Raw genomic sequence first — 17,658 nt, forward strand, 5'->3', positions numbered from 1 at the left:
ATTAACATTATGTGTCTAAAATGACACCAATATGTCGAGAGTTAGAGACCATAACATGATTTTATAGAATTTATAATTATATAACTATTTAATACTGTAATTTAGTAATTAAGTCAGTGTTATCAAATTAAAAATGTTATTGACTCTCAGTAGCAAGATCATTATATATATCTGACATCATTACGTCAAGAAGTCGATACCATAAATTAAGTAATTTATATGAATTATGCATGTCTCTAATAACATTTCTCTACCTGTAAAAGTAGAAATATTCTATATATCAGACACCATATACCAGAATTTGACACCAAAACTAAATTCAACACACATTTTTTTAACTCTAAATTATTTTTCTATATGTAACGGCACTATGTCGTGTTGACAACACCTAGAATTATAATTATACAGGGTGTCCAAAAAGTTCCGGGACACCCCAGTAAGTCCTGAGATATAACTATTTCCGAGGAGATTAAGGTCATTCCTGTAGTAACTTTGAACGAGGAATCCAGTGGTGACCTTGGTTTTGATCTTGAGCTTGACCTTCAAGGTCATTTCAAGGTCAACTTTTTTTTTCAAATGTGAACCCCTATTTTTGACAACGGTAATCGAAAGAGCGGGAAATTTTACGTCCACAACGGTATTTTTTAATTTTTTTTTCATGGCCTTGAGAAGGTCGATTTAAGGTCAAATGCTTGAAAAACTGCCTAAAAGCGTTTTTTTAATTTTTAAGATATCGAAAAATGACCTCTACAAAATTTGTTCAGAACAGAGTAGGCCACCCAATGCACCAAAAACCTTTGACCTTTAACCTCATTTTGAAGGTCATTTCAAGGTCGAAGTGTTTTTTGTAATGGAAACCCCTATTTTTGACCCCGGATTCGCATATAGCGCGAAATCAGAAAGAAACATTCAAAACGCAGTGAGTGGAAAAAACTTATCCGGCAAAAAAACTGTACCTATGTCTCTGCTTGCTCCTCATTTAAAACAACTTGCCTTTCGGTTTGGATAACCCGTTACTTTATTATTCAAACAATCAAAGGTCAAAGATAAGGTCACTGTAACATGCTCTCAGTAGAATTTAATAAATTTAGCCCGAAACATTTTGCAAATGTTTCGCGAATAATATTGGATCTAAATTTCACATGACCTTAGCGATGAACGTCGTGGATCAATCGAAACTCAACATAATACCTTATCCAAACGTCGGATTTCGCGCTATGTGCTAATCCGGGGTCAAAAAGAGGGGTTTCCATTACAAAAAACACTTCGACCTTGAAATGACCTTCAAAATGAGGTTAAAGGTCAAAGGTTTTTGGTGCATTGAGTGGCCTACTCTGTTCTGAACAAATTTTGTAGAGGTCATTTTTCGATATCTTAAAAATTAAAAAAACGCTTTTAGGCAGTTTTTCAAGCATTTGACCTTAAATTGACCTTCTCAAGGCCATGAAAAAAAATTAAAAAATACCGTTTTGGACGTAAAATTTCCCGCCCTTTCGATTGCCGTTGTCAAAAATAGGGGTTCCCATTTGAAAAACAACGTTGACCTTGAAATGACCTTGAAGATCAAGCTCAAGGTCAAAACCAAGGTCACCGCTGGATTCCTCGTTCAAAGTTACTACAGGAATGACCTTAATCTCCTCGGAAATAGTTATATCTCAGGACTTACTGGGGTGTCCCGGAACTTTTTTGACACCCTGTATGTAAATTATATCTATACAAATAATAACACGTGATGAAATGATGAAATCATGTGACAACATTTACTTTAAAAAAATTACGTTCTATTTGTATTTTGTATATTTATAACGTTATAGGTACTAATAGGGGGATTGGCGAGCGTTGCGAGCAAGGGGCGTTTTATATAAAGAGAAGGAAGTAAAATATTTCAAAGATCTCTTAGTAGCTTATTTATACTTTTGGATCCTGGATGGAATACTAATCATTATGATTACTCTTCTGAACAAAGTTTATGAGGAGGGAGGAGGGGCCAAAACTCATTTCTTCGATTGGGGAGCAGCCACTTAAAAATTATTTCCAATTTTATTTTTAAAAACACGTTAAAAACAGCTTCAATAAAATGTAATTTTAACTGTTATACAACAAAAGGATGTATGGAGGGGTGAGAGGTCAAAACTCATGGGGAGGGGGAGGGGAACAAAACTGGAGTCCCTCTACGTCTATATATAAAGCTTAAAGGATAACATATAAAGTAGGAGATTTCCGGTAAGCTATTTTGATGGTTGAAGGATTACAATTGAATAATATATAATTACATACATAAGATCATCATATGTGTCTCAGTAGTTGAAATCAAGAGGATTTGTATTATGTTTGGGTTTACTTTGAGACTACAAATTTGCAAAAAATGGAAAGTTACACAAAAAAACCTTCTCTTGTAAGCATATGATTTAATTAAATAATAGTAGCTCAATTCAATATTTGCTTCAATTTTCACAAATATAGTGATGCTTTTTTCAACGGAAAGTCTTTTTCAAAATGTAATTCAAAATATTCCTAGTATACTGACATTATAATCAGAAAGATTAATATTTGAATGGACTAAAATTATCATAAAATAAAAATGAAATAAATTTTTTAATTTTGAATACTTGTCTCCATGACAGCCTTACTTATAAAAAATATTATTTAATCGAAATTTTTACAATAGCAAAAAATAGAAAAACCTTTTTGAGTAATTAACTTGGTATTTGTAAATATACATTTTCACTCGTGTTTAGGTAAACCAGAAGATGCAAATAAAGAATTTACAATAGATACAACAACGTATGGAAGTACCTTACTTTCGAGTGATGAAAATCATATTGTAGAGCAGGAATCTACATTCAGTGACGAAGAAGAAGAAATAACTGGAAGGTAAATCATTTTTATTTATGGGTAAGCCTGACCATTGGATTAGTGTATAATGTTGATCAGGCTAACCGTTATTTATTACTATTTATGTATTGAATGATTATTTTCTCTTTACTGGTTTCCTAGATAAAATAATTATTAAAAATAAAATTCTTTTTAAGATTAAAAAAAATTTTTTTCAGTGTCTATAATTGTAGTTCTGCTCTATACGTGTACTATACACACATATTTCATTTTAATAGTTGTGGCGAGGAATTTCGGGACGGAGTTAGAGGGGAGAGAGGCAGGTTAACGTCCAGCTAAATGTCTCACCACAGATGACCCTGTAGTGACTCGTTTTCCGGACTTTGATTATCGGGACACTAAACTATCACCTTTAGATTACAGAAGTCGTCGAGGATTCAAAAAATTGGGTTACATTCATGTGACTAGTTTTATGTTCACAACGATAAAATACTATATCGTATATTATATACATTTGTAGAATCTTTATAGTGTGACGGGGAAAACTGCTGTGCTAATGATTTCTCTTTTGTTCGATACTTCTCGTGATTTGTGCGCATGTCTTCGTTATACCTGACGTATGTGTGAGCATACTGCTCGTGCCCTGGTACGCTTTGCGTTTGTTAGAGAGCTGACAAAGAGCGGTATTAAGGATAGTTATTGTTATTGTGAATGAGTGGATGGAGCGCCTCTATGGAGCAACTCATGGATAGGTATTACGGACTGCTTTGTAGCGACCGGACATACATCTACATGCACGTGTAAGACTGAACACATCGCTTGTGGAATTGAAATGTGTGTTTATGGGTAAGCCTGACCATTGGATTAGCGTATAATGTTGGTCAGGCTAACCGCTATTTATTACTTGTGTTTGCGTGCGTTATTAACATAGCGTGATTATACTTAGTTAAACGTGCTCAGTGGCTTATTGGGTAGGTTTAATCTCGGTGTGATGGCCAGACTGGCCTGTAAAGATAAATTGTTGGTATGACAGATGACCCAGCAACCAGATATGGCGGCACTACGAGCACGGATTGTGGCCACGAAGACTGAAGATCTTCGGACTTACATGAGGGCACAAGGCTTGAACATTGAGAGCAACCTGAGGGTGCTTCATAACTGCGTTTTCTGCGGATACTTCTTGCATGAGCGACCCGAACGCGATTTACTCGTATAACAGTCCGATTACGTGGGAGAACAGCGAGCGATCAGACTTAAACGTATCCATGACTTGATTACTGCAGATAATAGCTTGCGTTCACGGCTTGAGCAGAGCTTCATACGTGTTCTCGTAGAAGAGTGACGGGAATCGGTGGGTTCCCCAGTGCGATAGGCGGTTGAAAATGGAACAAAGAAACTTTATTTAGCGCAACGCTTCGTAACTGCTGTGAGCAACAAATTGGGGAACTCTCTTGCTCAGAAGGATCTCGGTGTGCAATCGGATGCGACCGAGTTATCTACAACGCTGCGTACCCGTGATCTAGGTCTAGACGCCATGACTGTACGTACGGATATCAATCCTGCGTGGTCGATGTCACGCGGGATGAGGCACAAGCCCATGAACTGGAAGCCCTATTGTGTACGATTCTCTTCATCCCTTTCGGATACCGCCCGAAAGAGAGTCCGGTTCGATATGCGGAGCCGCTGTCCCGCGATACGACCGCGGAGGTTAGACTGGCCCATACTGAGACGTCATCGGCACCAGTTGGGGCTGATACACAGTGGCTTCATGATCGTCTGGTTCGCGAATGAGAGCATGAGAAAGTGGATATGTAATGGGATGCAGATCCACTTCCTAAATCGAGGGATGTAGAGCCAAAGACGTTAAGAGCCACTCGAGTAACGAGGGGGGAAATGCCGTGTGCACGACGAGAACTGAGTTGGCGGTTGCGGTAGCGGGAAAGCGACTCCGAATTTTTGGATTTGAATACTTTCGAACCGAGTTGCGAAAAAGCTTGATTGAGACAACGTGTGGTTAAGTGCAGTCAAAGTCCGACAGAGCGTTCGATTGGCGGCCACCAAAACCGGCTGAATAGAAAGCCAGCGGACGCAGTGATGGCGTTTCGTGCTTGGGGTCTTAAATTTTCGGGAACAGCCGGATCCGTCGCGAGCGTTTTCTGGGAAAATTGCAGAAGTGTGTGTACTTCTACGACTTCCAGGAAGAGGAAGTTTTCACGGCATTGGAGACGGTGTTTTTCAATTGTGCAGAGGTATGGTTTATCAATAACGATGGTAAATGGAAGAATTTCGTGAATTTGGAAATAACGTGGCAATAATTTAACCATGAATTAAATTAGTAACCTTTATGATAAGCTGCGCTGACGCACCTAGGCCGAGAATGAGTGGATTACACATTGCGTTCCAATTCCTTAAACGCCAGATCATTGGCAAAAAATAACTTAAATTGCTGATTCTCATCTTGTATCCTACATATTAAGATTCTTTCGATAGAAACGACATTGAAGACCATACCAATAGTTTCATACAATTTTGTTGATACTTCGCATGAAAAAAGTGCCACTGATGGCATAGGAGGAACAGCAAAATCATCCACCAGAAAAGCTTCTTTGTAGATATTTCATATTATGTATGGCTTTTTCAATAAAAAAGAATTCAATATACAAGGTGTGTTCAAAAAGTAAGGTGAACTTTTATTTTTATGAAAAAATATTTATTCATCAATATTTATGTTGTCCCCTTCAAAGTAATCTCCTTCGGATATAATATACTTGTACAAACATTTTTTCTAACCCTCGAAACACTTCTGCTAAGCACTTTCTGATATAACCTGAAGAACTCTTCCAGCGATTTTTTCTTTATGTCCTCAATCGTTCCAAACCTCCGTCCTTTCATGAGTTTTTTGAGTTTCAGGAACAGGAAAAAGTCGCAAAGGGCCATATCCGGTGAATATATGATGCCTAGCATGATAGTGGTTTTGTTTTTGACCAAAAAGATCGACACAAGCAACGATCAGTGAGCAGGTGCATTATCGTGATGAAAAATCTATGAATTATTTTCCGACAATTCCGGACGTTTTTTTCATATTGCTTCTCGTAAATGGCGCATAACTTCAAGGTAATACTTTTTATTGGCCACACTACCTTGTGGTAAGAACTCTTAATGTACTATACCACGATAATCAAAGAAAACAGTGAGCAACACCTTGACATTTGATCGAACTTGACGTGCTTTTTTCGGTCTTGGCTCTTCTGGAGTTTTCCTTTGGGACGATCAGTCTTTAGTTTCGACGTCATAACCATAAACCCATGTTTCGTCACTAGTTATGACTCTTTTCAGCATATCAGGATCATCATTGACGTCGTTTAACAGCTCTTGAGCGATACTCCTTCGATGGTCCGTTTGTTCAATATTAAGCAGTTTCAAATTTTGCTGCTACACGTTTCATGACCAAAACTTTGGAAAAAATTGCTTGGCACGAGTTAACAGAGATGACGACGTCTTCAGCTATTTCGCTAATAGTGATTCAACAATTTTTTAACATCATTTGTTTTACTTCTTCAATACTTTCATCAGTTATTGAAGTGCTGGGGCATCCAGAGCGAGGTTCGTCGTCGGTGTCTTCTCGGGCATTTTGAAAGAGCTTATTCCACTTGTAAACATTTTTTTGACTAAAAATAGACTCACCATATGCCACTGTCAACATTTCAAGTGTTTTGGAGCACTTAATTCGATTTTTTACACAAAATTTTATGCAAACACTTTGATCCATTGTTTTCGACAGCAGAAAATTACTGAACACGAAAAATAGGTCTAACGTTTCTGTCTCACAAGAAAAAGTAAACATACAAACTGGCTGAAACTGTGAGCATATGTGAAGAACATGAATATCAACATAATGAAAAAAAATATTGATGTTCGAATCTACGTAACCCGTCCAATTTAAAAATTCACCTTATTTTTTGAATACATCTCGTAAAGTATAATAAAACACAAATGATCTCAGTAAATTCATATAGCTTTGTTTATGCATGTAATATATTGGATTGTATTGATTGTAGAAGGGCCGTTCAATAAGTCCGTGACTTCTCGGGAGATGGTGCTGTTATCGTAACGTATTTTACACTGTAAGAAAGTCCTATTTAGTATATTTGAGTATACAAAGTTTCATATTAGTACGTTGGTTTGGAAACTTTTTACGGTCATTTGAATTTAGTTTTTCATTGTGTAAACAAAATCATGGATTAAAATGAGTTTCGCGTACTTATTAAACATTATTTTCTACGGGGAAAATCAATCAAAGAAACTGAAGAAAAGCTCAGGAAATATTATGGAGACTCTACTCCATCGCATGGTGTGGTTCAAAAGTGATTTACTGATTTTCGTTGTGGCCGTGAGAGCAGAAGTGATGCTGAGCGTTCTGGCCGTCCAAAAGATGTCGCTACTCAAGATATAATCGATAAAGTTCATGATATTGTGTAGGCCGATCGTCGATTGGAAGTGTGTGAGATTACTGAGGTTCTTAACTTTTCAGTAAGATGCACACAGAAAATTTTACATGAATGTTTGGGCATGAGAAAGTTGTCTGTAAGATGGATGCCGCGCTTGCTCGCAGCTGATGATAAGTGATAATTGTATGGTTGCGACTGAACAAAGTTTGAGTATGTTTCAACGTAATCCAAAAGAGTTTTTGCGAAGCTACGTTACTGTTATTGAAACATCGATTCATTATTATACACCAGAAACGAAAAATTAGTCAAAAATGTGGACTCGGCTTGTCAAATCTGGTCTGAAAAAAGCGAAGACGGTACGATCAGCCGAAAAAGTTATGGCTACAATTTTTTTGAATTTAAGTGGTATAATATTAATGGATAGTCTACAGAGTGGAAGAACTATTACAGGAGAATATTATTTCTCATTATTAGACCCATTTGATGCTATACTGAAGAAAAAGCGTCCTCATTTGCCGAAAAAGAGTTCTTTTCCACCACGACAATGCATCAGCTCACATGAGTTCTATTGCAACGGTTAAAATATTTGATTGACACTACGAAATACTTCCCCATTCACTTTATTCTCCAGATTTGGCTCTTTCCGATTTTTTTTTGTTTCCGGATATGAAAATTTGGCTAGTGGGTAAAAAAATGTTCATTTAAGGAAGAGTCTTTTATTTTAAAGAGATTTTTTATTCAAAGTTAAGGAAAAAACGGTAAAATTTATATGAATAAATAACATTTTATTCGTCTGATATACAAATAAGTAATTGTATACTTTTTTTAATATGATTTGAAGAATATTTGGTAAAATTTTCAGCCAATCTGGATTTGCAAGAAGAAAGTTACAGAGGGTTGAATTTCGTAAGAATCCGTTGCTGTTCCCCAAACCGTTGTTGTTCCCGTTGATGCACCTGTTGTTGTGTAGATGTGTATGAGTGTGTCGTTCTTATAGCTGGTGTCAGTGTAGTTGTTGATGTTGGTTAAATTGTTGGTTCAATTGTTATTACCTTTGTTGTTGCCTTGTCCTCCCTCGCTTACTATTCAGACTTTCGGTTCACACCACCAAATTGTCTTCACTCGACACTAATTCTCCGCTCGGCAACGGCCGTTCAAGCTCACTTCACCTCGCTGGAACTTCACGTGCACCGGTCTTGGTTTTGCCAAAGTACTTGGTTGGCTGCGACCCAAACAATATTCTCCACTTAACTCCCACACACCAGATGCATATCCACGAAACACAAAACGTCAGCGAGGGTGCAGGAATACTTTGAACGAATAAAAATCGGTGGAAAATCTGGCTCATGTGACGGTCCGTACTAGCACCTCGTACATACTGCCTAAAAAATCAGCGGAGGGAGAATACACTGACATTGAGTCTCTCAGGAACATCATCCGTACTCAAAACATTATTTTCCACCGATCGAATTGATACCAAACAAAAAATACCTTCTTGGTCTAGTTAAGCTATTAACATTTAATTCAATACCAAACATTGACGTTGGTTATAATAAATTTTACATTAAAGGTCAAGAAGGTATCACTTTACGGACTGGTAGCTACAAAATAGAAGATATTGAAAGCTTTCTCAAAGAAGCATTAGCACCTAAAGGTATATCTTCTAGCATGAAACCAAATAAAAATACTAATTAAAAATAATAATATTAATTAAAATAAAAATAACCAAATAATAATAATAACACAATAAAGTAATCAAGTGGGGGTTGGTCACCGAGCGACAGTACCTGCGGAGCGCGCAATTGGGGTGTGTGTAGGGTTAGATTAACTAACCCGGTGGAGCTAACAAACAGTTAGCCTCCACCTATAGGCAGGTAGTTGCGAAGCGGAAGTTCGTACTTCCTTAGAGTACGCGATACCTGCACACACCCACAAGCCACGCGTATTGTTGCCTTGTGAATAAAGGCGTAATTGGGTAGTTGGCGATAAAAATCGCAACACCCCGCTCGCGCCTTCGGCGATAGGAGGCGGTAGTGGTCGAACAGGGAAATTAACCTCAACCGTCACCTACGCCCCAGCATAAGCGACATGGAGGATACCGCCGACGCGATAACCCGGTGGGCTTCGGAACTGCCTTCGACACAGCTGGACAGATACCTGACGCAACTGGAGTTGCGCACAGATGGTCCCAAGCTGATGCAGGCAGTTCGATTAGCATATTGGTTGCTAGGGGAGTATATTGACCTAGACTTCCAAGGAGCGGCGTTGGATAGGGAGGCCACACAACGCAGGCGAAGGAGTCGAGAGAGGTGGCTGGAGTCCAGGCGACAAGAGTTAGAAGCAGCTGATGCGGAGGATCTTCTCGCCCACCCACTCATGCTGCTATACAGGGATGAGGTGGTGGAGGCGAACCTGACGCGGACTCTCGCGGTCTACGACAACTTGGAAGAGGAGAGTCAGAGCGAGACGGGGGAGCGAGAGCCCGCAGAGGAAGGGGGGACCGGCGAGGTCAAGGGGCCCATGGAGGGGGTCGGTAGTGAGCACAAGGGCTATACCGGATCGCCGGATAGGCGAAGAGCCCGTCGCTTCGAGAACGCGGAGCTACAACCTCCAGAAGAAGAGGAAGAGCGGTGCGTGACCGAGCGACTAAAGGAAGAGATCGAGCGCAACCGGGTCGGTATAGACCGCATATTAGAAATGTTGGAAAGACACGACCAGGTATGCGCGCGGTGGAGCGACCAGGTGACCGCTCTGCAGGTGGAGGTCCAGCAGTTGAGAAACAGGGACCCCACCAATCGACGAACGGTCATACCAGAGCGGCCCCGGAGGACCGTGGACTTCCAATCCACGTATACGTGCCACTACGACCCAAGGGTACCAGGTAGTACCCCGGAACCCCAGCGACCGACTCCTGGCGAACCTCGAGAGGCTCCCCAAAGGCAGGTGCCTTCAAGGACGGAACAGCCACCGAGAAGAGGACCAAGAGACGCCGACATGGATGAAGGGCAGGCGATCCCCGAAGGATCCGCCTGGTACGACGCCAATGCGGCGTCGGGGTACTACGCGACTCGGGACGCGGGTAGGATTGTCCGGGGATGGAAGCTGCGATACTCTGGCACGGCTTCAGAGTGCGTAGACACCTTCTTGTCGAGACTGGAAGATCTACGCGCGGGTTCTGGGCTAACAGACGGCGAGATCTTGTGTTCGGTATCAGAGCTCCTCGAAGGCGTTGCGAGGACCTGGTACGAGCTTAACAAGTTCAAGTGGAGGAGTTACACCGACTTCGTGGCAGGCGCTCGACGCTGGTTTGGGTCGAGTGAGCTGCAGCAACAAAGGTTGCTGCAAGAGGCCCAAGCCCGATACCAGGAGAAAGGAGAGCTGGTGCGAGAATATGCCTGCCACCTCCTCTTCATGTTAGCCCAGCTACGCCCGCCGTTACCAGAGCAGCGGCAGTTAGATTTGCTGTATGCAAATCTCCTACCCGCCATCCGGATGCAGCTGCGGAGGAATGCGTTCTCCAACGTGGACGAATTCCACGCCCGGGCGACTGAGATCGAGACCGCTTTGCGGGACGACGAGCGCCCGAGGTTCAGGCTGGAGCCAACGTCCACTTTGTACCCCGAGCACATGGGGGTGTCAGCTAAGGCACCACCGCCCCGGGCAGGACCCCGAACGGCGTCCATGTCTAACAAGCCTCGGGGTAGGGAACAGCTGCAACCCGAGTCGCCGGTCAAAGCCCCGGCCAGGAAACCCGAGGACCGGCCCACAATCGCCGCAACGCAGGCGACAGACCCCATTGAGGATCTATCGTCGCAGATTGCGACCCTGCGGCGCGATATGGACCGGTACTTTAAGGAGAGGAAGGCTAACTCTCCCAGGCGGCCGAGGGGTCGGCCGCAAGAAAAGGGGAGGAATAAAACCCCCCCAGGGTCTCCTGGCCAGCGACGAGAGGGTCAGCGGATGAAAATAGATTACTCCCAACCGATCAAGTGCTCGTCTTGTGGCAAACTAGGCTTTACCAGAAGGTACTGCCCGGATTGCAACAAGGGAAACGGGCAGGGAAGCGGAGGACGGAGGTCCCCTCCGCGTCCCCAGTAAAGGAGACCTCTCGTCGCGGGTCGCTGGAACGGGGTAGGGGCCCGCCAGCGACTCCAGGGTTCAGGAAGGTCTCGCCAGGGATATCGGACCATACGAGACCTAGCAGTGCGGTGGCGTCGGAAGCGACAGCGACCGAGCATATGCCTGATCTGGGTAACCGGGCATTCTATATCCTTGAAGGGTACGGAGGCCGGATTCAGGTGGTGGAGCAGGGGTTTGAATGGGTCGGAGAGGAGACCATCAGACCCAAAAGCTCCAGGAGACCACCGGACGCTCCGGAGGATGCGCCGGCGACCCAGACACCTGCGGGTGAGAGCACGTCGATGCGAGTAGCGGCTGCCCAGGGCAAGAAGAGCCGTGAAAGCCTCCCGTCCACAGAGGGGAGAGAGACGGCGAAAGTTCCCCGCAGGTATAGACCCGAGGATGAGACCCGATGGTGGCTTCAGGTGGGGATAGGTGCCTACAAGTTAAGGGCACTCTACGACACCGGGGCCTCATCAACGGTAATGGGTCAACTCGGGCTTAGGTTGGCATCAGACATGGGGCTGGGCCTGGACGTCACGCGAGCGGGAGAAGCGAAGCTCGCTGACGGTCGCCCATGTCCCATCTTGGGTCATGTGATTTTCCCCTTCACAGTAGGGGGAATCACAAAAGATGTAAGGGTCGCTATAACGCCACTGCTGTCTGATGACTGCTACGTCGGCGCGAATTTCGTGAGGGAATTCAGCGCCAACCTGAACCCTGACACGGACCAGCTGTACTTGGCGAAAGCCAAAGTGGCGGTACCGTTGGAAGTGGCAAGCGTCACTGGTACGTCGTGCCTCGCACCTGTAGGCCTGGTAGAAGCCACGGAAGCACAGCGTCAAGAAGTGGCTAGCCTCGTCGATGGATTAATTCCAGACGGAGGCGAGTGTTTAGGCTGTGCTGTGGGGGTCGAGCATGAGATAGACATCGGAGACGCTCGACCCTGTAAACAGAAATACTACCCGGTCTCCGACAGGGTGCGAGACGAAATGCACGCGCTGGTCAAGGCCATGCTGGACAACGACGTCATTGAGCCAGCAACCAGCGGGTGGTCAAGTCCAGTGGTGATGGTTAAGAAGGCAGACGGCAAATACCGGTTCTGCGTGAATTACCAGAAGGTAAACGCAGTAACCAAGCCGGACGCCTACCCATTACCCTTCATGAGCGACATCCTGCGAAGGATCAGGGATGCGAAGTTCATCTCGACACTGGACTTGAGTAGCGCATACCACCAGATACCTCTTAAAAAGGAGTCGCGCCCCATTACGGCGTTCACAGTCCCCGGCCTGGGACATTTTCAGTTCAAGAGAATGCCCTTCGGATTGTCCTACGCCGGCGCGACTTTCCAGAGGTTGATGGACAGAGTGATTGGCCCGGATTTAGATCCTTTCGCTTTTGCGTACCTCGACGACGTGATTAATATCTCGCCGTCTTTTGAGGAGCATAAGCGACACCTGGGATTGGTTTTACAACGAATCCTGGGTGCGGGCCTCACTGTGAATAAGACCAAAAGCCACTTCTGTAAGTCGGAAGTCAAGTACCTGGGGGTCCTAGTGAACCGTGAAGGGGTAAGGCCAGATCCAGAGAAGATCAAGCCCATCATGGAGTACCCAGTACCACGGACGATCAGACAGATGAAGCGGTTCATGGGGATGATGTCGTGGTATCGTCGCTTCATACCCGACTTCGCAACCATCGCTGAGCCGATAAACCGCCTGACGAAGAAGAGCATCCCGTTTGCGTGGCAGCAGGAACAGGAGCAGGCTTTCGAACGGTTACGAGACGCAATGGTCTCGGCACCGATCTTGCAGTCGCCAGATCCCAGCGCGCAGTTCGTGTTACAAACGGACGCGAGCGATAGTGGGATAGGCGCGGTATTGACGCAAGAAGTCGATGGACAGGAGCGCGTAATTGAGTACGCCAGTCGCTCCTTAAACAGTGCGGAAAGGAACTATACAGTCTCCGAACGAGAGTGCCTGGCAGTAGTATGGGCTATCGGGAAGTTCCGGCCCTATGTTGAGGGGCACCACCTCAAAGTCATCACCGATCATAGTTGCCTTAAGTGGCTCCACAGTATGAGGAATCCTACAGGAAGGCTAGCGCGTTGGGCGTTAGCACTACAAGGCCATGTGTTCGATATCGAGTATCGAAGAGGAGACCTCAACGTGGTGCCAGACGCTTTATCTAGGGCCTATGAGGAGGGGGTGGTAGAAGTGGGTGCCATGACTCATCAGCCGGAAAATGCCGACGCCTGGTACCTTCAAAAGTATCGAGAGGTATGCCAGGATCCACATTCTCAACCTACCTGGAAGGTGGTCGGAGGGAGATTGTATCACTACAATCCGACTGAGGAGAGCGAAGGGTCCATCGACAACGAGGAAGCCTGGAAGCTAGTGGTTCCTGCCGAGAAGAGGCATCAAGTACTCGAGGAGGTACACGATGCGCCAGCAGCGGGACACCAGGGGAGAGAACGAACGTTCTCCCGGGCTAGGCACCTGTATTTCTGGCCAAAGATGTACGATCAGGTCAGAGAGTACGTGAGGAGTTGCCCGGTATGCCAGCAATGCAAGGCGGAGCAAAGGCCGCCTTGCGGGCTGATGGGTCGTCGAGAGGTCTCGCGACCCTGGCAGGTGGTGGCCAGTGACATTACTGGCCCCTTCCCGAAGAGCTCGAGAGGGTTCGAGTACATTTTGGTCTTTTTAGACCTGTTCACTCGGTGGGTGGAGTGCGTACCCGTACGTAAGGCCAATGGAAGGACCATCGTACGGGAATTGCACGAGAGGGTGGTAACCAGGTTTGGGGCGCCAGAGATATTTCTTTCGGACAATGGGATCGAATTTAAAAATCAAGAGGTCGATGCCTACCTGTCGAGGAACGGCATCCAGCGCGCCCTGACCCCACAGGCAAACCCCACAGAGCGAGTGAACAAAACCCTCAAGGCCATGCTCATATCGTACGTGGAGCGGGACCATAAGAGCTGGGACGAGCACCTGCCAGAGTTCAACTTTGCGTTGAACTCGGCAACTCACAGCGCGACAGGTTACAGCCCGGCCATGCTGGTCTTTGGTAGACAGCCCACTCCCCCCTCGACCTTTAGGAGGGCCCAGGATCAGTTGGCTCGGGAAGCTTCCGAGGGCCAAGAACTGACCGAATGGGGCGAGCACATGCGCCAGTTACCCAATTTGTGGGAACGCGCTGGCTCTAAGTCCAGGGAGGAGGCGGCCCGTCAGGCGGTCTATTATAACCGGAGAAGACGTCAGGCCGACTTTAGGGTTGGGGACTGGGTGTAGAAGCGGAACCGCATCTTGTCTTCCGCAGCTCAGGGCGTTTCGGCGAAGTTGGCGCCGAAGTATGCTGGTCCCTACGTAATTCAGGAGGTATGTGGGACGAATACCTGCCGCCTAGGTAACCAGCAGGAAGAGTTGCCCGAGCTGATCCACGCTAAGGACGTCAAGCCCTATTTCGGTCCATTCTCGGATGAGGACAACGAGGAACCAGGAGGCGGGGACTCAGCACCGTTGGAGGAAGAGTAGGGCGTAGGCGACCCGCCAGCGAAAATCGAGGAATCCAGCGAGGATCCGATATGCGAGCGCGTCGCGATTGCAGCCCCCGCGAACGAGTGTGAGAAACCCGCGGCGACTCCAAAGGTACCGATCGAGGCGCCGGCTAAGCGAGGCCGGGGGAGGCCGCGCAAGAACCCTGCGTGCGAACCTCGGGAACCAGGTGGAGACGACCTGGATGGCAACGCGGTAAGGGGAAGAGGCAGGCCACGTAGAACCGCTCAGCACGTGCGGAGGGTGGTCCTGCCAGCTCTTCCCGCAAATGGGCCATGTTCGCGAGGAAAGCGCAGGGGACCGGGACGTCCTCGTAAGCATTAGTGTCGAGCGTGACACAGCGACGGGTAGGTTGAGGGCTGAACCTGAGAAATCCCTTAACCCCACCTCTTCTCTTTTCAGATGGAGAGGAAGCTGGTCATCAGTGAAGAGGCCCTCGAGACGGCCACCCAACTGCTGCTCGACCTGGGACTGGGTCCGGGCGCCGATCGGCTGATCGGCGATCTTCGCAGATTCGTCCGGGCCCAGGTCGAGGTGGCCGCTCGCGAGGGCCGCTCGTGCCAGCGGGTGGACGACTTCCTCCGGGAAGGTATGAGGGCCCAATCATCCAAGCCCTCGACCCGGGAAGCGTCCACCCAGACCGACGGCCCGTCCGAAAAGGGTCGTCGGTCTCAGTCCACGCAGGACCAGGGGGTGCAGACCCAAGGGTCGAGCGCGGCAACGACGGAGAGCTCGACCCAGTGCCCCGGGCCAAGGGAGGCCTGCGGCCAACAACAGTGGGTCTGCAACCACCCACGTATCCCCTAGCAAGATGGGCTTGCAAACTCCTGGAGGCACGTGAGGTTGGGCCTCCAGGAGTTGGAGAATGCTTGGGAGTTCGTCGGGGAACTCCAGCGCCAGGTACACGCTCACCTGGGGGAGTTCCTCGACTTCCGAGGCGCCCAAGAAATGCTGGGGGAGTGGGCTCCGGTAGTCCGGCGGCAGAGGGCCTACGGTGAGGCCCTCCTGCGCGTTGACCGGGGGCTGGAGTCCCCAGAGGCCGCGGGCCCGCCGACGGTGTTACCACCGGCGGCCTCGACGAGTAGGGACGCGGCAAGGACTCCGGCCAAGCCCCCGACCAAGACTCAGCCCAAGAGAGTCTCGGGGGCCCCCGGCGCCGGACAGGAGTTCACGGTCCGCGTGGACGGGTCGGTTTCCGACCCTACCGTGGTGGTGCGTACCATGGGAGGACGCACATCCGCCACGGTGGGCGGCGTAACATTCATCGCCGCCCCGGCAGCAGCAGCCGCGCCGCCCCAACAACCAGCAGGGAGCCAGGGCCATGGGGCGGAGCCCAGCCTCAGTAGACGACCGGGCAAGGGCTGCTACATCTGCGGCCATCCCGGGATTACGACCACGTCCAAATGCCCCAACAAGTCGGAGCACTGGCGCTACCCCAGACACAAGGCGCCAGGGGGCTGCGGCAGGTGACGTGGGGGAGTGGTGGCCCGGGATGGGCGAATAAAGCCAGATGTCAAAGAGGATGGATTGTACTGATTTCTCTCCTTTCCCAATCCTGTCCTTAGGGTCGCGAGTCAATGGGGTAGTTCGATCCGGTAGTTCGAAGCTAGGAGGGGGCTGCAACGATAACCGAAAATCGTAAGACTCGCGCGAGGTTAACGAGCGGCTAAGCGAGAGGAGCCGCGTTCGGATCGTGAGAGAGAGAGAGCGCGTAAGGGGGAATGACCGGGAGGGGAGGCTCCGACCGGCAGTATGACTGTGCCACTCAGTCCGTTCGTGCTGATCTAACCTCAGTTCCTCCGCTGTTCAAAGTTTTCGTGTGTTTTTGCCAATTGACATTGCGAACTTGAGTGCGTGGGTGGGTGTGTAGCAGCAGCAGCAATAGCAGTAGCAGCGACTGCAGTAGCAGCAACAGCAGCAGCAGCAATAGCAGCGAACTCAGTGGCAACGACAACAACAGCAGAAACAGTAATAGAAGTGGTGCAGCGAGCAGCGGGTCCGTTGATTAACAGCGTGTTATTCGGATACGGTTGGCCACCGTATCCTCATCGATATTGCGGTAGGTGCACCTTCTTCCCCTCTTTAATTGTTGTTATAATTTGCGTGCGAATCCGCGCAGCGAGCGCGAAGAATTTATTGGTTACGCGCGAGCAGGTAGTTCGCGATAATCGCGGTTTTCTCTCTCTCTCTCAATTTGCGTGTCTTGTTATTCACGCGTGCGTGCGTAAGTCTCTCGGCCAATTCCCCGTGTAAGTCAATTGCATTAATAAAGTGCATATTTATCGTTTCTATCGAATCAAAGAGTCGTTATTGTGTCTTTCCTTTGTCCGGAGGTCGCGCCCGTGTTTATTTTCAGTGTTTACGTCGATTCGAATTCGCCGGTTACGTAGCACGGACCGTACGAGTACAGGTAGACGCGAATCGACGCCTTGGGTTCCGACGGCGGCCGCTCGAGCGCTACTAGCAAGGGGCGACAGCGCCGCCAAGCGGTGAGTTGGGGGAACCCAACTCGGAACGGTGAAGAGACTCTGCGCAGGCGCACTTCGAGGCAAGGTAGGTTACTGTGCCTTGAGCACAGAGATAACAAGGCGTCGTTTAGTCGCAATTAAAGGTACGTCTGCAGGATTATAGACTAAACGGCAGCCTGTTACAAAGGATTGAAAAAGAAATAATGGTTACAAAAAATATTACCTGAAAAT

General features: G+C 47.4%; 1 protein-coding gene across 6 annotated transcripts in view; it reads left to right on the top strand.

Annotated features, from left to right (window-relative positions):
- LOC131665442 (integrator complex subunit 3) overlaps positions 1-17,658 on the top strand; it is a 510,516-nt gene that overhangs the window by 116,932 nt on the left and 375,926 nt on the right. For 5 of the 6 annotated variants that reach the window (XM_058937323.1, XM_058937322.1, XM_058937318.1 and 2 more), the window contains exon 6: positions 2,739-2,874. In XM_058937323.1, coding sequence (XP_058793306.1) covers positions 2,739-2,874 — 136 coding nt within the window. The remainder of the gene's footprint in view (positions 1-2,738; positions 2,875-17,658) is intronic. The other variant, XM_058937319.1, reaches the window with a different exon arrangement.

The sequence above is a fragment of the Phymastichus coffea genome, unplaced genomic scaffold (genome assembly GCF_024137745.1).
Source record: "Phymastichus coffea isolate CEN01 unplaced genomic scaffold, Cenicafe_Pcof_1.1 PCOF00051, whole genome shotgun sequence".
Lineage (NCBI taxonomy): Eukaryota > Metazoa > Arthropoda > Insecta > Hymenoptera > Eulophidae > Phymastichus > Phymastichus coffea.